The following is a 22460-nucleotide window of genomic DNA, read 5'->3' on the forward strand; positions in this document are numbered from 1 at the left end:
CAGTAAAACTAAGATTCTGACTTACTGTCAACTTTTTAAAAAACTTTTCAATAGAATTTTTAAAAATATTGTCTACGGGGCGCCTGGGTGACTCAGTCGGTTGAGCGTCTGACTTTGGCTCAGGTCATGATCTCGGAGCTTGTGAGTTCGAGCCCCGTGTCGGGCTCTCTGCTGACAGCTCAGAGCCTGGAGCCTGCTTCGGATTCTGTGTCTCCCTCTCTCTCTGCCCCTAACCCGCTCACATTCTGTCTCTGTCTCTCTCAAAAATAAACAAAAACATTAAAAAAATTAAAAACAAATATTGTCTACAGTTAATCTTCCTATACAGAGTCTCTTACATGTAATTTTTTTTTTCTTAAAATGCCTTATCTGAGTAACTGCCAGTTTGGGATTATATTTTTAATCTCAGGGCACAAATAGGTTTATTGGCCTCAAAAGTATCATATCAATTTATGCCATGCCTGTCAATGCCCTTTTTCCCTTCATTTAACACTGGTCATGAGCTTTGTAATTATTTAGAAGCTTTACAGGTGTATTGCTACTGCTTTATTGTTTTATTTTTCACTTCTTCAATTAATGTCAAAACTGAATATTTTCCAGAAGCTTGTTTATAATTTTATTTCCTGTTGAATAAGTTCTTGATTTCTTACCCTTTGCTTATTTATCTATTGAGTTCTAAGAAAAACATTATTTTTGTCTAACAAGGCATTCTCCCTGGCTTTTTCCTCTCTCCTTCAATAATTTTCCATTGGAACTCAGAAAAAAGCTTAGGAATTCCAGTGGAGACCAGAGCATAAATGAGAAATGAAAGCATTGATAATGTATTAGGAAACTACTTCTCTTCAAGCATAAAAACAAGGACAAGAAAAGGTTTTCACTGATGTCTTACAAAGCGTATCACTTCGATAAGAACTCAATCTTTTTGAGGTCTTGTAATTAGGAAGAGCTACTTCTATTCTTACCAAATAATAGAAGGTCAAATCTTTTTCATCCTTTAGAATCTGTTCATTCAGGATGTAGTGTGCCCGGATCTCCTGGATTTGTCCACAGGCCACGGTACCAGTAACAGGTTCAAGGTGTAGATAACTCTTGCTCGGGGAGGAAATACGCTTTACAGTGTGCTGTGCCGGCATATGATATTCTTCAAGCCACCAGTTATCAAAACAGCGGCTGTTCTTTTTGTAAGTGACCTAGTGGAAAGAATAAAGGTCTTGAAAATACATTATGTACATGTTGGTCACTCGGTCATTTACTAAAGATTCTTTTATTTATTTATTTTTTAAATTTTTTTTTTCAACGTTTATTTATTTTTGGGACAGAGAGAGACAGAGCATGAACGGGGGAGGGGCAGAGAGAGAGGGAGACACAGAATCGGAAACAGGCTCCAGGCTCTGAGCCATCAGCCCAGAGCCTGACGCGGGGCTCGAACTCACGGACCGCGAGATCGTGACCTGGCTGAAGTCGGACGCTTAACCGACTGCGCCACCCAGGCGCCCCAAGATTCTTTTTTTTAGTGTTTATTTATTTTTGAGACAGAGAGAGAGCATGAACGGGGGAGGGTCAGAGAGAGAGGGAGACACAGAAGCAGAAGCAGGCTCCGGGCTCTGAGCCATCAGCACAGAGCCCAACGCGGGCTCTCCAACTCACGGACTGTGAGATCATGACCTGAGCCGAAGTCGGACGCTTAACCGACTGAGCCACCCAGGTTTCCCTCATTTACTAAAGATTTTATGTGAACCATGTTTATTTGGCTCCATTACAGTTTGTTTTCCCACATAAAGCATAATCTGTGAGTGACTTTCCCTTAACTTTATTCATGCTTGTGCCATACTGATTTAGTAGATGATATGCACTCACAGTCAAGACCAATTACTTTTTCTTCATACCCTTACGCCTATAAACTGCATAAAGTTATTTGAACCTTCTACAGAAAACAAACAATAGCGGCACATCGAAGAAATCAAGAAAATCTAATCTGTAACAGAATTGTGAAAACATTGAATTTTACGAGGGAAGGTCAAGATGAGCCAATAAATGTCTACGGCAGGTTGTAAATGGAGTCAATCTAAAGTAAAAGGTTTCTGGCAGATCATGTTTTCTTCTGAGTTAGGTCTCCACATTGCTTCATTTCTATTTTCCTCTGTGTTGCCATTTCTTTTTCCGTAGAATTTACATGCTTCCCATATACCCTTAAATTATGCGGCCTCAGCAATCTTTTGCAGCCCCAGATGCCCCTTCCCACCTACCGAAACTGTGAATGAAGAAGATGTGAACCTGGTGGTATTAATGGAAATGTCTACCAAACCATGGTCATCCGTGATAAAGTTGGAACGATACGCATTTCCATCCACAGTGACGACTACAGTTTTATTGGGGATTGGCTGATCCTTCTCATTGACTAGAAGAACCTAGAAGTGAGGAAGAGATAGCTGGTGTCAAGGGTTACGTGGCAATGGCATCTTCCGTTCTTTGTCGCATTCACCTCTTGACCTCGTGGCTGCTGTCATTTACCGAAGATCTTAGAATCTGAAAATTAGACTTGTTTTCTGGGCTCTAGACTATTTGGCTTTTCTATATAGATATTCCCTGAACCTGAAACAACTGCAAATATCCCAGAAGGGACTCGTGATATTACCTTTCCCAATTTTCTTCCTCCCCGCTGTTCTCTGTCTCAGTATATGGTGCTTCTATTCATCCCATAGGCTTTTTTTCTTCTCTTTTTAAATCATTTTTCTCTCTTTGACTGACTGTATCTAACCATTGGCCAAATGCTATCTCTTTCCCTGTTGAACGCATTTTATTCCTATTCATTTCTCTCTAGATTCATTGCTGCCATTCCAGTTACAACCTGTGAAAGTGAAATAAAATGAGGTCTCTTATCAAAAGGTTTACAACGGAGCTGGGAGGCCATTAAGGAGATCAGCCTTAGGCACGTCCTCACCAGAAGAACCATGAACTTCGGAACTGGACCAAACTCAGCCCGAACACCTGCAACCTGCTACAGGAGATTTTGCTCGATGATATCCTTAGTAACCACTTACATTCAGTCAAGATTAGTCTTCTGCCACCAACGCCAATCGAAATTCCTCATAATAGACATGTACAAGAATTCCCCTTTGTCTTGAAAAACCGTTGGTTTTTGTTCTTGCGGGCGAGGGGGCACTATTTGAATTGTTGCCCAAATCCACGTTTCCCAAATTGCAATTCTGAAAGCTTGGTTTTTATTTTAACTCTACCTCTTTTCTCAGATGACAGGACACGATATTTTTCTCCATCTGGTTTCCAATACCATTTTATTTAATCTTTTTTTAAAAAAAATTTTTTTTTTCAACGTTTATTTATTTTTGGGACAGAGAGAGACAGAGCATGAACGGGGGAGGGGCAGAGAGAGAGGGAGACACAGAATCGGAAACAGGCTCCAGGCTCTGAGCCATCAGCCCAGAGCCCGTCGCGGGGCTCGAACTCCCGGACCGCGAGATCGTGACCTGGCTGAAGTCGCACGCTTAACCGACTGCGCCACCCAGGCGCCCCCATTTTATTTAATCTTACACAGTTCACCTCCTTCCTGCTTCCTGCTGGCTTCAAACCATTCTCTATACCGCCTGAGCTAAACCGATCATGCTATTCTCCTTAAAACCTTTAGTAACTCCTCAGTACAAAATTCTGAGCTTATTCTAAAAGGCCCTCAAGGGCTGCTCTGGTTTACCTACAACTATACAGTCAATCCAGTTATGTCTTCTATCTCAGCCAGTCACCCTGGGTACCTCTTAGCTCTTCGCTTTTCAGTTAAAATAATTTGCTTAAATTAAATAAAAAAAATTTTGTTTGTTTATTTATTTTGAGACAGAGAACACGAGCAAGAGAGGTGCAGAGAAAGAATGCCAAGCAGGCTCCTCACTGTCAGCTCTGAGCCTGACGCTGACTCGATCTCATGAACTGTGGGATCATGACCTGAGCCGAAATCAAGGGTTGGACGTTCACCTGACTCAGCCACCCAGACGCCCCGCTTCCTTGGTCTTTAAAAGCTATTTGAAACCTAGAGCCTTGGCCATTCTCCCCTCTTTCTTAAATTTCTGGCCAAGTCATATTCATCTTTTAAGTCCTCAGTTCGCTCATGTCCTCCTCTTGGTTTGAAACGGTCTTACACAGCCATATCTATACATTTATTAATTTTTTGCCAATTTGATGCAAAATACTGCAATAAATGAAGAAAATATACAATTCACAACATCACTAAAATAAGGAAATTGCCTATCAACTGTCAGGTTAAAGATTAGTTACTAAAGAAGAAAATTTTAAATGTCCAGAAAACTTCTATCTCTTATACGAAAGAAAACTGATAGCTTACTTACTCAGCTGGATATCAGTCTGAAAATTTACCAATATGATGACCGATACTAATCTTTGAAGCTGAAAAAAATGTGTTTAAAACTATCAATATGAAAAATTCAATCTCAATCATCTAGATGAAAGAGTATCTTTAAAAAATTATAAAACAAAATCATTGTTTATAAACAGGTAGAGAGTATGCAGTCAAACTACACAGGGAAAAATGTATTCTAGAGGTGTGTTAGAAGTTAATAAAAGTGTGCTTTATGTTTCTGCATGTGATAGTGTTTGCCTTTTAAGTTTGTCATTTGCCATAATTTCTTTCCTCACTCAAAATAAATATTTATTTTTATAACAAATTATACTTTGGGGTACAAAAATTCATTTTCTTAAAGGCCACATCCCCCACATTATGATTCTATTGAAAAGATATTTTACCTGTCCAAAAAAAGGGAGCCCATGTCTGTAAAATGTATCCACTTTTGTAAATTTCAATTTGCTTAAGGTGCTTGTGATTGTGCATGATGCATGCCCAGTTAATTCCAACTCTGAAAAAGAAATAAGCGAGGTTGAACTCTTCTATATATTCAACGCACTCCCACCTCCAAGCCAGCTTCACTCCATCATAACAAATTACTATCTCTATTCTATATCTTCTCCTTTCTAGAATTTCTCACACTTAGAAAATATAAGCAACATGACCTTAGCTTCACCTTCGTATAAAAAATTATTTTACCTCATTCCCCAATTCCTCTGGTTTCGCAAACATCCTACTTGCTCTACGTTCTTAAGCTCTTCTCACCTCTTCTGTGATCTTGCGCCATTTTTGTTTCTATCTCTCTCAGATCCCTGCCCTCTCCCCATGACTTTCTGCATGCAACATGATTCTTTACATTGGAATCATGTTTAAAATATGCTTGTTTTCTATCACAAACCTCTTACCCAGAAAGACCCTTCTTTTCACTTGTATGGCCCTTCCAAGGTATAGCCAACACTTGGTGCCTTTCCATTTATTCAAGTGTAATCTGTGTTTTATCTTCATCATCTAAAGCACTGTTCTATCAAAGTCTAAAAAATCCCTTATTTTCTCCCACTATAGTATTTTCATCTCAGACTTCATCCAAGTGAGTTCTCAGAAATACTTCATACATCGGTACCACTGAAACCATTCCAGTGTCTTCTAAGAAACCCTACTTTATTATTTCCCCCCATCCCTAGGACTTCTAATTTTATTATTCTGACTGATTTGATACTGTGTCCTAAATGTAGTTATTTCTGTCCTTGGGCCTCTCCTTGTCTGCCTCTAGCCTCAATTTAGCAAAGCTAAGTGAGTTCTCTTTCAGAACAATTGCATTTACTTTTACAAGGGTATAGATACAATAGGAATTGTTTCAGATATACATTTATGGTCCTGATTTTGCTCTGGTTTTCTTTTAAAATTATTTTTGAGGATGAACGAATCATATTCTACCTTGGTATTCCAGATTATAATTAATTGTCTTTGACACATTCTCCTTACCATAACTTTTTCACATCTACTCCTTATCTTGGTTAATGGCAATTCCATTTTCCAGGCCCCAGATTTGTAATCTTTGAAGCGATTTTGAATACTCTGCTGTATCACACTGTGATACCTTAAAATTGTTTCATCTAGCCTGTCCCCTTCATGTCTGCTAGAATTATATTTTTAAAAGATCAATTTATTTAGAACATTCTACTCCAATATATCTGAAGATATCCAAGGCTTTTCATAATAAAGTCTAACCTTTTTGGCATATGATTTACTTTTTACACACCTTAGCCCCTACCTACATTTTCAGATCCTTCTGAGACCAAACACATTTATTTTACGTGAATCATGTTTTTTTCTCAGTCCATTGCTAGCTTTCAAAATATTATCCATTCTGTACAAATCAGCCCACATGCTACTTTATAAACTTTGCCTCTCTATTAGAATTAATTCTCTTCATGCTCATTTGGACTTTAGGTTTTACATTTCTTTTTTTTTTTTTTTAATGTTCATCTATTTTGAGAGAGAGAGTGAAAGGGTGGGTAGGGCAGAGAGAGAGGGGGAGAGAGAGAATCCTAAGCAGACTCCACATTGTCAGGGCAGAGCCCGACCAACTCACCAACCGTGAGATCATGACTTGAGCCGAAGTCAAGAGTTGACGCTTAACCCACTGAACTACTCAGGTGCTCCTAGTTTTTACATTTCTTGTGAAAATGTTATTATGGTTGTAAATATATGCACACACACACACACACACACACACACATAGACACACACATGCACACACATACATACATAACCTTGAAAAAAGGTTAATAAACTAGTAACCTAATGAATTAATCAATATTTAAAAACAATGCCAACCTGTTCCCTCCTCTTTGACCTTGGCTTCCACTTGTATTGCCATGTCATACCCCTTTTGTCTCAGCTGGAATATTTTCGTCTTTACGAGTTGTGTGAAACAGCCTTTATCATCTGCCTGAAAGGAAAGAAAGAGAATTCCTGGGTCTTCTGATTTGCTGCCACAAAAGTCAGTTAGCAATCTACGAAAATTTTGTGCTCAACATTTCCTGCCAAAGGAAATTTTACAAATGTTCCGAACATCTTTCAGGTGCTTATCCCTTCCCAAGCCAAAGAAGACATCATATTTCTTCATTAATCGAGTTACTCATTGCCTCTGGCTTCTCGCTCCTCTTCTGAAAGCCTATTCTGCTTCTGCCCAATTAAACTTCCTGGTTTCCTTGGGGCGCCTGGGTGGCTCAGTCGGTTAAGCATCCGACTTCAGCTCAGGTCACGATCTCGCGGTCTGTGAGTTCGAGCCCCGCGTCAGGCTCTGGGCTGATGGCTCGCAGCCTGGAGCCTGCTTCTGATTCTGTGTCTCCCTCTCTCTCTGCCCCTCCCCCATTCATGCTCTGTCTCTCTCTGTCCCCAAAATAAATAAACATTAAAAAAAAATTTAAACTTCCTGGTTTCCAAATGCACTGCCATATTTTGTAATTCTGCCTCCCTGCATATGCTGTTCCTCCGACGATGACGTTCTTGTTCCCATTCTTATCCGGGCTAACGGTTACTACTCTTCTAAACTCAGCTCAGACATAATATCTCTGGGGCACCTGGGTGACTCAGTCGGTTAAGCATCTGACTCCTGGTTTCAGCTCAGGTCATGATCTCACAGTTTGTGAGTTCGAGCCCCACATCAGGCTCTGTGCTGACAGCGTGGAGCCTGCTTGGCATTCTCCCTCTCCCTCTCTCTGTTTGCTTCTCCCTTGCTTGCTCTCTCTCTCTCTCTCTCTCAAAATAAATAAATAAAACATTAATTAAAAAAAGATGTAACATCTCCTCTGTGACCACCTTCATCTAAACATCGACTGAGGATTATGTTTTCTTCACTGTATTTCTCCATGTCTAGGACATTAATCAAAACATATATTCATTGAATATATGAATCATTATAATAGATTTCCCAACTAAATATTGGGATCCATACCTTAAGAAAGATTTGTTTTCATTTTTTTATTTCCATGAAAATATTCATTGCATAATAAAATGCAATCATACTTAATTTACGTCTAATTTACTTAATCGTATTTTAATTTACTCACTTGAAAATAAAAATTCATCACTTATCCCTGATATTTTAAAGGTTTTGTAACTAAATTCCTCTCATGTTTATGTTGCTTATTGATGTTTGTCTTGACATTCATTATCATGGATAATGCCACCCTCTGGGCTTTTATGTACTCTTTTTCTGAACTCGGTAATTTATACATTTCTTTTTTTTCTTTAATTTTTTTAATGCTTATTTATTTTTGAAGGAGAGAGAGGCAGAGCATGAGCTGGGGAGGGGCAGAGAGAGAGGGAGACACAGAATCCGAAGCAGGCTCCAGGCTTTGACCTGTCAGCACAGAGCCCGAGGTGGGGCTTGAAGTCACCAGCTGTGAGATCATGACCTGAACCAAAGCCAGACGCTTAACCGACTGAGCCACCCAGGCTCCCCTATACATTTCTTTTTTAATATGACAGATTCTACTTTCTGATGTTATTACATTCTTTGACGTCATTGAGGGCTTCATTGTCCCTGTAGGTCTCTTTCTCTTAAACCGGATGCTGGTTTCATATTCTTCCATATGCCCTTTCGATTCGATAGCATGTCATTTGATTCTCCTACAAACCAAATTCTTTTTTTAAGTAAGCTTTTCACCCCAGATGGGGCTGGAATGCAAAACCCCAAGTTCAAGCATCAAAGGCTCTATCAACTGAGCCAGCCGGGCTCCCTCCTCCCACTGACCAAATTCTTAACATTGGCTACACTTTTTTTTTTTTTTTTTCTGTTATCTGTTTGATAAAAGCCAACTTTGGATACCTTCACATTATTTTATGGCTTTATATCTGGCATGCTGATTGCTGTCAGAAGGAATTACAAAACTGGCCGCATAAATACCAGTATAAATTCATGAACCCAACTATCAAGAAACCTCCTAACGTTGCCAGGCAATCTTACAATGTTTCCCTTATTCTACATTTTTTTCTAGGGGACCATTTCAGTTTTTGTTGTTTTTTTTTTAAACTTTTTTTTTTTTCAACATTTATTTATTTTTGGGACAGAGAGAGACAGAGCATGAACGAGGGAGGGGCAGAGAGAGAGGGAGACACAGAATCGGAAACAGGCTCCAGGCTCTGAGCCATCAGCCCAGAGCCCGACGCGGGGCTCGAACTCCCGGACCGCGAGATCGTGACCTGGCTGAAGTCGGACGCTTAACCGACTGCGCCACCCAGGCGCCCCTCTAGGGGACCATTTCAAACACTACTCTTTGTTATGCCGTTTTCACAATACCATATTGTATTCTATTGTATGATATTCCTTATTGCATTATATAATCCCTGAGAAAACAAGATCTGTTGTTAGTGTCCTGGGCAGAGTGGTTTCCATATACCTGTTGACTGAATTCTTCGCAGATCTTTTGCGAATATCTTCCATGGCAGTTGGAATGGTATCGTGAATATTTTCTGCATACGTTAATTGTCACCAGACCAGAGACCGGCTTTCCATATGTGTATCTGTGACAGTCAGTTATAGATGAGAATATGTTTAATATAAATAACTCAGGTATTTTTTCACATAATTTGATCCATTCATATATCCATCTTGTTCATCTATAGCTGTCGTGATTCCTTCTATAGCATTTGTTCTTTTTTTCAACGTTTTTTTTTTTAATTTTTTTTTTATTTTTGGGACAGAGAGAGACAGAGCATGAACGGGGGAGGGGCAGAGAGAGAGGGAGACACAGAATCCGAAGCAGGTGCCAGGCTCTGAAGCTGTCAGCACAGAGCCTGACGCGGGGCTCGAACTCCCGGACCGCGAGATCGTGACCTGGCTGAAGTCGGACGCTTAACCGACTGCGCCACCCAGGCGCCCCTATAGCATTTGTTCTTTAGAAGCACTTGTTCTGAAACCGTCTTAATTATCCAAGTGGATATACATCTACAACTCTAAGAGAAAATACTTACTGAATGTTTTTGAAACACCGCCAAATGAAAAATTAACAATGTGGTTTTTCTCAGATCTTTCCTCCTTTCCAGTTGGGGTTTTACTCTGTCTCATTTCCTTCTTTCTCTGCCATCGGATTATCTAAGTTATAATTCCACCTTTGACAATGCCTCCTAAGTTGTTTGGGGCAAAAATTTAAGGGTCTCTAGATGGTTTATTTCTAAGTCATCTCTAATTCGTATATATTTTAAGAAGATAAATGAGACCTTAACTGGAAATTTAAATATTCAAAAGCACTAGCTATCGAACAGAAATGTTATAAATGAACAGTATCATAATGACTTAGTCTGATTCTGCCAAATCTGAGGGAAGGATATGCTATGGTATGCTCTGAATGTTTGCACCCCCCAAATTTGTATGTGAAAATCCTAAACACCAAGGATGAAGGCATTAGGCGTGAGGTCTTTGGGAGGTGCTTAGATCATGAGGGTGGAACCCTCATGAATGTGATTGGTGCCTCTATAAAAGAGGCTCCAGAGAGATCGCTTGCCCCTTCCACCATATGAGGACATGGCAAGAAGGCAACCAGCCATGAGCAAGAAAGAGAACCTTCACCAGAATGTGACCATGCCAGCCCTTTAACCTTGGAGTTCCCAACCTCTAGAACTGTGAGCAACAAATTTCTGTTGTTTATAAACTAACCATTCTGTGGTATGTGTCAGAGCAGGCTGAATGAAGATATGATGTGAAGCCAGGTTAGTCTGTTCTTTCTCAACGTATGCTTCATGGACCGTCTACCCTGAAATTACCTGAGATAGGTATTGTGATTCAGAGTCCTCAGTCTTTCCTTAGGTTCATGATTGGAATCTCCAGAGGCGTGGCCAAGGAAACTACATTTTAGCTAATCACCTCAATAGATCCAGCTGCTCACTTAAGTTTGAGACTTACTGCTTTAGCCAAAACTGTGGGGTAGGTGACAGTTGGCTTCAATGGCTCCAAGTCTCCTCTTCTTATAGTCCTCCCCACCCCATTTTCTAGCAATGCTGATAAAGCAATAAATGATTTACTAACTCTCACTTTGAGGAATCTTTAAACCTGACTGAAAGTGCTCCCCCTTCTAAGGGAAAGATCTACGGCATCAAAACTGGCGAGAAAGATGAAGATATGATGATCCTCACACTGCTTTCAAAACCAAGAGGTAAAGTGTCTCTTCAGTACACGTGAAGAGTGTCTTACTACACCAAAAGGTAACCAGGGAAGAAATAACTGTGACACATGTATACATCTCTATATATCTATATATCTATACATTATATATCTATATATCTACTTAAGAAAAGTTCTTAATTTTTTTCTAATTTCCCATAGTTTAGGAAATCAGGAGCAATAAAAAAAATGGGGATTGTATGACACAGAATAACACAGAATTTATGAGCATGAGCATGACCTTGAGTTGGACATCTTGCATTCAATTTTGGTTGTAGAAAGTTTCATGAAACTAGATTTTTTTTTTTATTTAATTGCAGAAGCAATATAGGATAGGGGTGAAGAGTTCACGCCCTGGAGCCAGACTGTTGGGTTAAATTCCAGTTTGTCATTTACTATCTGTAGAAACTTGAGCAAGTTTTTTTTTTTTTTTATCCTCTATGTGTTATAGTTTCCTCATTTGCAAACTAAGGATAACTATCCCCATCTCACAAGATTAGTGTGAGAATAAATGTTAATAGGGGCAAGGCACTTAAAACACGGTCTTGCACATTTTCAGGGGTCAGGCAATAGTTTTATTATTAGTAGGATGTCATATGCTGCCTCTCATGCTCCCTAGTTGGAGAAAGTCATTCTCGAATTAAAACACTTTGAAGTCCAGTTACCAATGCAAATAGAGCCGGGAAATAGAATTGGAATGAAAAAAAAAATGTAACTCACAGGCCACAGGCGGATACCACAAATTCTTCATCTAGAAAGCCGATAACCTTGGGCATTTTCACTTGGACCTCAAATTTGGGCAAAACTGTTGTCAACAGAAGGGAGAAAGACATGAAGGTGGGCGGGATATCTCGCAAGTATTAGTAATGATTCTATTGCAGAACCTTATAATGTAAGATCACGTGAAATGATGTCAACGGAAATAAGGAGCAGCAGAGCCACCACTGACGAGGGTGATGTGTTTATGACCACGGGTAGTCTGTCCTGCGTTAACTTGGTTAAGCTGGGATTACCTTTCCTAGCATCTCCTTTGAATTTGTTTAAGATTTCAAAGACGGAAGGAAAGAAGCACCCTGAGTCTCTAAAGATCCACATGGTTGGATGTGGTGACAGGTACAGAGAAGCCAGTTGATTCCAATTTGTCCTAATTCTGTCCTTCTCTGTGTCCATTTCCTCCCAGCTGCGAGTCCTGCTGACTGATAGAGGCCCAAGATCTACCACTAGACGCTTGACTACAGAAATACTGAAGCAGTGGATATGAAGAGATATGTATATGTACGGCCTTCCATAGATTCTTCTATGGCGGTGGCCCTTGGGGGTCCACTTTGGCATCTGAAGGGACCCTTGCGGGTGCTAACTTATTTGTCCCCACCCATGCTTCCGGAGAACTGGTTAGTAATTTCCTCTGACTCATTAGCTCCTCCTGCTGGACCCTTACTTTTCCGGCCTCTCTCACAGTTGTGTAAGATTAGCTGTTCCTGCAAGAGGTCCTTTAAATACTCTTAATGTCATAAATGTCTCGAGCGCATGCCGAATTCTTACCATATTCCTTCACCTCAAAGGAGTGCTGTCGTGTTCCCCCTGACTCCTTCTGCATCATAATATGATAGGTACCCAGGGTGGGCTCCACCGAGAGTGGGAAGGAGAGCTGGATGAGTCCCCCTTGCAGTCTGACATTTTGCCATTGGAAAATTCGATTCCTCTTGGGATTCTATAGGTAAAAACATGAGTTCATAGAAACCACTGAAACAGGTATTTTGAGTAGAGGGGCAGCTTTCCAGGGAGGGCACATTGGGAGTCGGATAGTAAGACAGTTGGCAAATTGACTACATCAAATCAAATCAAAGGTACTTTGACTGCTACAAATCAAAGGTAGTGAGCAAAGTTTTCTAGGAATTCTATGCTCAGAAAAGGACATCAAGGTTACTAGCTATGAGATGTTAAAGATTACATACAACGGGTATCCATTTTGGTTAGAAATACCGGAAAAGTCGCTAAATTGTATCATCTCAGGGGATTTTGTTCTTTCATTTACATCTTACCCAGTCTCCAGAGGATTTAAGATAGATAGGGAAAACAGTGTTTAGTTTTGGTGGAGTGCTAGAGGGGACGGAGGAGGCGGGAGAGGCAGTGGAACCTAACTTGTAGTAAGTTCACATCCCAACGGAGATGCATAAGATCTTACCTACCTCAATATAAACCACGGAGAACTGTAAAGAAAAAAAAAAGATAGTATGAGTGTGGGATGGAGGTTAGAAAAAGAAAGCCATGACCTCAGCATTGATAGCCTATCTGGATCAGGGGAAGTGAGTCTGTATATATTTTTTATCCAAACAAGGAAATGTGCCCCAGTTTGGTTCACATGCATTTTACATGTTTAGTTTAGTTTTACATGTTTAGTTCTCGTATATATCTCTTGAGAAGTCATGACTTTCCTTTTATGAAATAATGTACAATGGAGGAAACCTACACTTAAGTAAAAAGGTCAAAAGAGTGAGTTTATTTTGCAGATGAAATTTATCTCTGAGAAATTCTCCATCTCTCTAAGAGAGAAATCAAGTTCACTTACTTTCCTTTGTTTAATAAAAGTTACTGGGGTTAAAAAAATATTTATTTATTTTTGGGGCACCTGGGTGGCTCACTTGGTTAAGCATCCGACTTCGGTTCAGGTCGTGATCTCACAGTTTGTGGGTTTGAGCCCCGTGTCAGGCTCTGTGCTGATGGCTGGGAGCCTTGAACCTGCTTCAGATTCTGCGTCTCCCTTTCTCTCTGCTCATCCCCCACTCAGGCTCTCTCTCTCTCTCTCTCTGTCTCAAAAAATAAATAAACATTTAAAAAAGATTTTTTTTAATGTTTATTTTTTGAGACAGAGAGAGAGAGAGAGAGAGAGAGAGCGTGTGCACACACGGGAGCGGAAGAGGAAGGGAGGGGGGTTAGGGGGGCGGAGAGAGAGACAGAGGATCCTAAGTGGGCTCTGGGCTGACAACAGAGAGCCTGAGGCAGGGCTTGATCTGAGCTGAAGCTGAACGCTTAACAGACTGAGCTCCCCGGGCGCCCCCAAAATGACTGGGCTCTTTAAAAAGATAATTTCAACGGAATATTGTATTTTGATAATGTGGTTGATGAACTGATCTCATTCTCCAGCAGTGGTACCACTTATGAGATCATATTGGTCTCATGTTTTTCAAAAGAATGGGCCTTAGGTTTGTGCTTGTTTTCCCCACACTCATCCACTGTCAGGAGACTTACCGTTTCATTCACAGGGTGAAAATTGACATCCACAGAGACGATGCGGAATCTCACTGAAACACAGAGATTTTCCCCGTGAAACCCTACCGAGGGAATCCAAGGCAGTAACACAGATAACAGCATGCTTGTGTTTTCATGACTGCAGAATAAAGTAATAGATAGCCACACACCCACCCCTTAAAGTTGCTCTTGCCAGTTTGGTTCCTTATACCTTTTTGTCCTGGTTTGTAGACGGGTTTGTCTGTTTGGGCAATGACAACGGTCTCTGCTCTCCTTACATGTATGATGTTCTTCTTTATGAATTGCTGGGTTGCCCCTTTCACCTCCACGGTAATGAACCCTGAGGAAGTTAACAGCTTTGGAATCTGTAAAACAGAAAAGCACTGACAAATCTGCCCAGACCCATGTCTGAATGTCTCAGCCTTTCTGACTTTGTTCTTGCTCTGGTTAGTCCCAGAGAATTAGTAAGGGATAAGTCAAGAATTATAGACTCTCATGCTTCTGTAACATGACAGGAACACTTTGTTGATTTAAAGGGAAAATGTCACCGAAATAAAACCAACTAAGTCTTCAAATAGTGATGACAGTGAAGGCAATGACAAACTCTAATTTCCACAGCAGTATGATGGCGTTGAAGTAATTATCAAATGTTATTGTCCAATGGTCAACGTCAACGTTACATATTATCACTGGTAGTAAGCCAGTGTGATTAACTATTTAATACCTTATGTAGCACAAAGTTAGAAGGACAGTACATTAACCATCAACCACGTGTGAGATCTTAAATAAGTCACTTAAATTTATGAATTTCAGTGTTTGTAATGGGCAACGGCATGGCCTTTATTCATCTCCAAATTGTAGGAGCCAATGAAACCTTTCCTATAACTACCATTACTTTTCATATATTGCACTAGGACTGTTTGTAAATATTATGAAAGCGTATTCAGTAGAAACTTTCACTTTGTACTTCTCATGTGTTTCTTCATTTTGCTTTTTGATTGCTGGGGGTCAGAATACAAGGCATCAGCTAATACGCTCTTTCTCTAACGAGCTTCCATATCCCAAAGAGTCCTACTGACAATGAAGGGGTTGCAGGAGAAGTAGTTCTTCTCTGTCACCAGCTCGGTGAGGAGGGTACTGATCTGCATTCCATAGTCCAGAATTATGTTCAGTGTCATCGTCTCATTCAGGTGATTGAGCATGACACAGGCCTTCTCAGGAACCCCAGTGTACAGCTGAGATGGGACCAGCACCAGGTACTGCCTGTGGAGAAGAGGGCTCCGGGTCAACCATGGAAAGGTTAAAAAGACGTCATGATTGTGGCTGCTTTCTAGATAATCTTTTCTGTAATCACCAATCATAGAACTATTCCTAAGCTATGGATAAGCAATCCATGAATCATGCGCTTTGAAATTGAGAAATGGATCAAGAAAATGGGATGATGTATAATGGGATATTATTCACCCTTAAAAAAAGGAAATCCCATTGTTTGCAACAACATGGATGGGCTTTGAGGACATTATAAGTGAAATATGCCAGGGGTGCCTGGGTGGCTCAGTCAGTTGAGCATCCAACTCTTGATTTCGACTCTGGTTGTGATCCCAGGGTGGTGGGATTGAGCCTTGTGTTGGGCTCCGTGTTGAGTGTGGAGCCTGCTTGGGATTCTCTCCCTCTCTTCCTCTCTCTCTCTCCTTTTGCCCCTCTCCCCCATTCATGTGCCCTCTCCCTCTCTCTCTAAAGAAATATATATATGTGAGATATGCCAGAGAAAGATAATATTGCATGCTGTCACTTATATAGACCCTTTTAAATAAAATCAAATTCACAGAAACAGAACAGACAATGGTCGTGTGATTACTAGGGGCGGGGCAGGGTAGGGGGCGCTGTTGAAGGAAATAGGGAGAAGTTGGTAAAAGGGTACAAACTTTCAGTTATAATAAGATGAATAAAGTCTGAAGATATAATGTGTGACACAGTGACTACAGTTGATAACTCTGCATTGTATGAATGAAATCTGCTGGAAGGAGAATTAGACTGTTCTCACACACACAAAAAAGAAGAGTAAATAAATACTCAAGAGGTGGATGTGTGAATTAAGCCAATGGGAGGAATCCTTCCAGTATATAGGTAAATGTAACCATCACGTTGGACTTTTTAAATATTTCATAATTTTGTCAATTGTATGCCCGTGAAGCTAAAACAATGTTTGTTTGAGCAACAACAAAACGTGATTAACCATTAATTATCATCGAAAGCCTTAAGAACCTGTCTACATGTGGTCTTGGGTTTCACGTGGGCGATATGAATTTCTTTATTCTAGGACACTAAATAGATGATATTTAATGGATAAGGAGGAGTGGCATTGCTTCTCAGTACTATTTCAGAAGCAATGTTGGCTCTTTTCTTTCTTTCACTCTGTGATGAGGGAAGCGGAGTTGATGGAGCCATGCGAGGCTAGTCACCAAATATATTAACATGCACACCCAGAAGAAACTACCACTTTCCAGTTGCTTCGCCCACCATTTACTACCACCACACATGCTGCGCTTTGCGATGTTCTGGTTGCCCACGCCTCTCTCTCTCTTCCTGAAGTGTCCTTGTCTATCTGGATAAGTCCTATTTGCTTCGTAAGACTTCTTTCCAAACAAGTTTCTCTCTGAAGACTTAGGCGACGTCCCTTCCCTTATATGGCTCGCAGCTTCCAGGAGGAGGTAGGTTTTGTCTGCGAGTGTTCTCACAGAATCCCGCAAGGCTAGCTTCTGGTTTTGCACTGTATTCCTTTCCCTGCACACTTTTTCTATTCTCTATACCGTGAAGTGTTGAGGACAGGGTCCACGTTGTGTTAATCTGTGTATTCCCAAGATCTAGACACCAGCCCCTACGGGTTTGCTCAAGAATTTGAGTGATCTGACACAAAAATCCTGGCTTCTCTGAAAGTCATCTATTCATCTCGGTGATCTTTGACCAGGGGAAAATACAGAGATTGAGTTATTTCACACTGGACGGGCACTGCAGCCCTTTTCATGAGCCAATGAAGGATGTATCCTTTTTTTTTTCTTTTTGGCAGGAGTTCTAGATTATTATTTAATAAATGTTGTATAATTCTGTATTCTTATTCGGTGAATGTTTCGTAAACGTGACTGCCCCATGTCTCTGTGTTTTCTAGAATTAGAGGATGCCTCTTTCCACATGAGCAATAACAACTTATTGACCTTTCTAAGCCCCTTCAACAGCCGATAAATTCACGGGAAATCAGAAGATAAATAAGAGAGACATTAAGAAGCAGATAAAACAATGGGAAAGAGAAGGACAACGGAATTTTCTGAAAATGTTGTTGCTTACGGTTTTGAAGCAGTGAAGGCATCTCTGGGAAGAAGCAGAAAAAGTAGAATCAAGACTGGACTGGGCAGCTGATTTCCCCTCATGGTGTGGAGAGAAATAGGAAATAAGAGGAATCTGAGCCCCTTGATTCCTTGAACTCTGGTCTTGTCCTAGAATCACTGGTTTTTATTTTACCTGATGGGCAGTGAAAGTAAACTGCTAACCCTTTATTTTTGTAACATATTAACTACTTCCAGTATAAAAAAATCAATTCCAGATTATTTCTATGGCCATCAGTATTCTTTTATCCACTTTCTCAAATGTTCTGTCCTTGAAAAATATTACTTTCAGGCTACACTGTCTCTGATTATCAATTGGTACCTAACCTATTTTGAAGAAGAAGCAAAATAAATTATATGACTTGATGAAAACAGTTAATATTCTTTTTTAAAAAAGTTTTTTAATGTTTATTTATTTTTGAGAGAGTGATAGAATGCAAGCAGGGGAGGGGCAGAGAGAGAGGGAGACACAGAATCTCAAGCAGGCTCCAGGCTCTGAGCTGACAGCTCAGAGTCTGATGCAGGGCTCGAACCCGTGAACCGTGAGATCATGACCTGAACAGAAGTCATATCCTTAACCGACTGAGCCACCCAGGTGTCCCTCAGTGAATATTCTTGACTTTCATTTTTTTAAAAATAGCTATTAATGTAAACACATGTCCTAAATATCTTCTTGGTAGTTCAGGGAACAAGCTTTATCCCATATGGTTCTTTATTATTTTTTTTAAGTTTTTTTAAAATCTATTATTATTATTATTTAATTTACATCCAAGTTACTTAGCATATAGTGCAACAATGATTTCAGGAGTAGATTCCTTAAAGCCCCTACCCATCTGGACCATCCCTTCTCCCACAACCCCTGTTTGTTCAGTGTATTTAAGAGTCCCTTCTGTTTTGTCCCCCTCCCTGTTTTTATATTATTTTTGCTTCCCTTCTCTTATGTTCATCTGTTTTGTATCTTAAAGTCCTCATATGAGTGAAGTCATATGATATTTGTCTTTCTCTGACTGACTAATTTCACTTAGCTTAATACCCTCTAGTTCCATCCACATGGCTGCAAATGGCAAGATTTCATTCTTTTTGATTGCCGAGTAATACTCCATTGTATATATTTACCACATCTTCTTTATCCATTCATCCATCGATGGGCATTTGGGCTCTTTCCGTACTTTGGCTATTTTGGATAGTGCTGCTATAAACATGGGGGTGCATGTGTCCCTTCGAAACAGCACACCTGTATCCTTTGGGTAAGTGCCTAGTAGTGCAATCGCTGGGTGATACATATGGTTCTTTGGTGAAACAAAGAAGTGAAATTTATCACAGGATTTTAAACACAATAACTCTAAAGACAATCTCTCCCTTGTTTAGCAGTTTAAAGCTTGCATTTTATAGTAACCCTATGTTTGTTTATAAAGAAAATACTAGTTCTTTAGAATACCACCCATATAATACATTCTTATTGTTTCTTAGTTCACTGAACATCTAGACTATAAAGCCAATTAATTCATTTTATTCCCTAAGGAAATGACCTTTATTTGATGAATGTTCTTGTTTAATTTTACCTTGAGCAATGTAAAAATATCTTATCAATAGTGACTCAGCATCCTATTGAGTTCCCAAGAGCTATTCCGGTGTTAGAATCTATTTGTAAGAGATCCTGAAAATATGAAAGATCCACACTATTACATGAATTTAACACCCCCCAAAATGAAGTGTGCGTGTTTTGAATAGAGAATCAATTTAAACTCTAAAAAATATGATGTGATGAGAAACAGGCATTTCTGTGGATGAAGTATATTTTGGTTTTGACATACATTTTTCTAAATAATCTGAAAGAGTGAGAAGTGAAGATAATTTACATGGCAACTCTTGCGAACCGTAAAACTACAGATATGTAAGATATTAAAACTTCAAGGAGGGTAATAAATTCAATGGGAGATATAATGCCAAGTCAAATAGAATAAACCATAATAACACATTGTCCTGGCCCTTACTAGTTGGTAAATGCTTGCTGAATGAGTACAAATCTCTTCTGTTTCATTTTGGGTTGTGCCCTCACTAGAATCTTTATGTTCTTTTCTACTGATCTCCTCAGTGCTTTCCTCCTTCACTCCTGCACTGTCATAAATAATACCTTTACACTCTACAGACTTCATGTGGGATAAATTAACTTATAATAAATAATAAATGATGTTAAGAGGCCTCCATGTTATTTTCCCTAGGCATAATTAAACTTTTTGGATGTGCAACAACCCTATATGTTGGCCAAATGCCTAATAATGGAAAATAAAAATCCATATTGGATGAAGCAAAACTCATAGCTTGAACTTTGAGAATGGAAGGACATATTGGGTGTCATGCAAACTTTATTATTTTGATTCTTTTTAAGTTTATTTCCTTATTTTGGGCGGGGGGAGAGAATGAGCAGGGGAGGGGCAGAGAGAGAGAGGGAGAGAGAGAATCCCAGGCTGGAGCTCAGCATGGAGCCCGACACGGGGCTCAATCCCACTACTAGTGAGATCATAACCTGGGCTGAAGTCAAGAGTGAATCACTTAACCAACAAAACCATCCAGCACCCCTATCATTTTGATTTTTAATTGCAAATTTTATTAGGTACACTTAAAATATTTATTATATGTTGTAAATAATTCTTTCTCAGGATTCTCAACGATGGCTTTTATACACTTTGGTCTTCAACCTTTTTTCTTATATTCCTTAAAAGAATTTTATTAAACATATAAATCTTCACACTTCTTTAACTTAAAACTTTGTCATCATGTGCAAGATGCCAAAAACCATGTTATAAATAATGATATTTTTAAAATAAAACTGTAATATCGCTTTTCAAATACATGCAGTGAAATGTGAATACCATAGTCATTTATTGGTATAGTCATCATCCATTTAAAACACACATGAACTCCTTTGTTACCAGCTGGAAATTTTACATCAATCTTGTTTCTTCTTGATCTTGTATTTCCATTCTAATTCCCCACATAATTTTATCCTGGTGTTTTATTCTTCAATACACCTTAATGAATACCTTATCATTCATTTCTATAACTAAAGATAATCAGAATTATAAAAAAAGTTTTTTGTAGCTATAAGGTTCTGAGTAGAAATACGATTTTTTGGTTTGAGTTATCATTACAAATATTATCAGTATATTACTTATCAAGATCATACATATCTACTACAATCTTAATAAATGTTAAACACAAGAGATAAAATTTTGTATGAAAATAATTTCTTAATGAAAGAAATTGTATATTTCACCCATCTGGTTCCCCCAATCAGATTTTTTATCTTTGGATAAATATTACTTATTGCTCGATTGAGACAAGTTTCCACTCTTTGTTTACTTCCGGTTTTTTTCTATTCTATTCTAAAAATCTTTTTAATGTTTATTTATTTATTTGAGAGAGAGAGAGAGCATGAGCAGGGGAGGGGCAGGGAGAGAAGGAGAGAGAGAATCCCAAGTAGGTTCCACGTTGTCAAGGCGAATCCGATGTGGGGTTTGAACCCACGAACTGTGAGATCATGACCTGAGCTGAAAGCAAGAGTCGATGCTTAACTGACTGAGCCATGCAGGCAACCCGATTCTATTCTACTTCTATTCTAGAATATCCCTGCTCTGTTTCCTGTCATAAAGGTGTAGGCACCAAAGCAACTTTTTCACATAAAGAGACAGAAATGAGAGAAGTTCTATTAGAACAATATCATTTAATTATTTAGGCATCTAGGTTATAAACCAAAAGGCACACTATGATCATAATTAAATATAATTTTAATTACTTTTCGGCTGAAAAACAAATAGCCTCCTTAATTTTGTTGAAAGCAAAGTACTGGAAACTAGGTCAATTGCTAAAGAATTTGGAACTCAGCCATTAGAATCATCCTCATATTCAGTCTCTAGAAAGCACACAAAAAAGACTTATCAGCACTTATAAATGGCTACTGATGGTTACTTTCTTACTTAAAGACACACACTTAATATACTCAAGAAATTTTGGAAAATTGAAATATTAATTCAATTATACTTTTAAAATATAAAACTTTATAAAATTCTTTAACCTATTTTCTAAATGATGACTTACACATTTAGCTGATTACATTTCTAGAAAATGTTTACCGATAAGCTGATTTTGCAAAGCCAGTTCTCATTGTCAAAATAATTGGTCGAATGAAACATTTCTGATAGGACAGATATTGCTTCATTTTTAATTCTCTTAAGCCTATAAATATACATCCCTGTGGCAATTGTCTGACTTCTAAATTCTGAGATAAGGTAGGGTCTTGCTGGGGATTTGTTGCCTAGATGAAGACACCAGGCTTCAGTATTTCTTCCCATGCTCTCTGCTTTATTCCTACAGAACTCTCAGGCGCAATAGACATTGACAAGAGTTGCAGAAAAGAGGTGGGGATTTACATGAAAGTTGTCATTATTTCTGCCACCCACCCTTATGAAATGTGTGAGTACAGAAAATTCAAAAGTGAGCCTAATTTACCCTATATTTATAATGTTATATTTTTTATACCAAGAATATGTTTAGGACAGATGGATGAATAAGGTCAACAGTGGGCTTTGATGTCTCAAGGGAGTTTTTGCAAATATCAATATTTTGATTTGTCCTTTTGGAAGAGATGAGCAAGAAGTTTTCCACTGCAAGATAAATCTAAAATACATATAACCGTAAGTGAAAATTCATATATTAAAATAGATCCACAAATTATACTTGGATTATATTATCAACATTATGATAATGATTTTATATAATTATGACCCACAAAGACCAT

General features: G+C 39.0%; 1 protein-coding gene across 1 annotated transcript in view; it reads right to left on the minus strand.

Moving 5' to 3' along the window:
- The window catches only part of LOC125170281 (pregnancy zone protein-like), a 47010-nt gene extending 29303 nt beyond the window's left edge, over window positions 1-17707 (minus strand). The window contains exons 1-12 of the mRNA XM_047866763.1: window positions 17625-17707; window positions 15362-15545; window positions 14494-14647; window positions 14283-14335; window positions 13223-13243; window positions 12576-12744; window positions 11754-11838; window positions 9274-9397; window positions 6704-6818; window positions 4768-4877; window positions 2247-2408; window positions 963-1190 (exon numbers count right to left, since the gene is read on the minus strand). Coding sequence (XP_047722719.1) covers window positions 963-1190; window positions 2247-2408; window positions 4768-4877; window positions 6704-6818; window positions 9274-9397; window positions 11754-11838; window positions 12576-12744; window positions 13223-13243; window positions 14283-14335; window positions 14494-14647; window positions 15362-15545; window positions 17625-17707 — 1488 coding nt within the window. The remainder of the gene's footprint in view (window positions 1-962; window positions 1191-2246; window positions 2409-4767; window positions 4878-6703; window positions 6819-9273; window positions 9398-11753; window positions 11839-12575; window positions 12745-13222; window positions 13244-14282; window positions 14336-14493; window positions 14648-15361; window positions 15546-17624) is intronic.
- Window positions 17708-22460: the final 4753 nt, after the last annotated feature.

The sequence above is a fragment of the Prionailurus viverrinus genome, chromosome B4 (assembly GCF_022837055.1).
Source record: "Prionailurus viverrinus isolate Anna chromosome B4, UM_Priviv_1.0, whole genome shotgun sequence".
NCBI classification, from domain to species: Eukaryota; Metazoa; Chordata; class Mammalia; order Carnivora; family Felidae; genus Prionailurus; species Prionailurus viverrinus.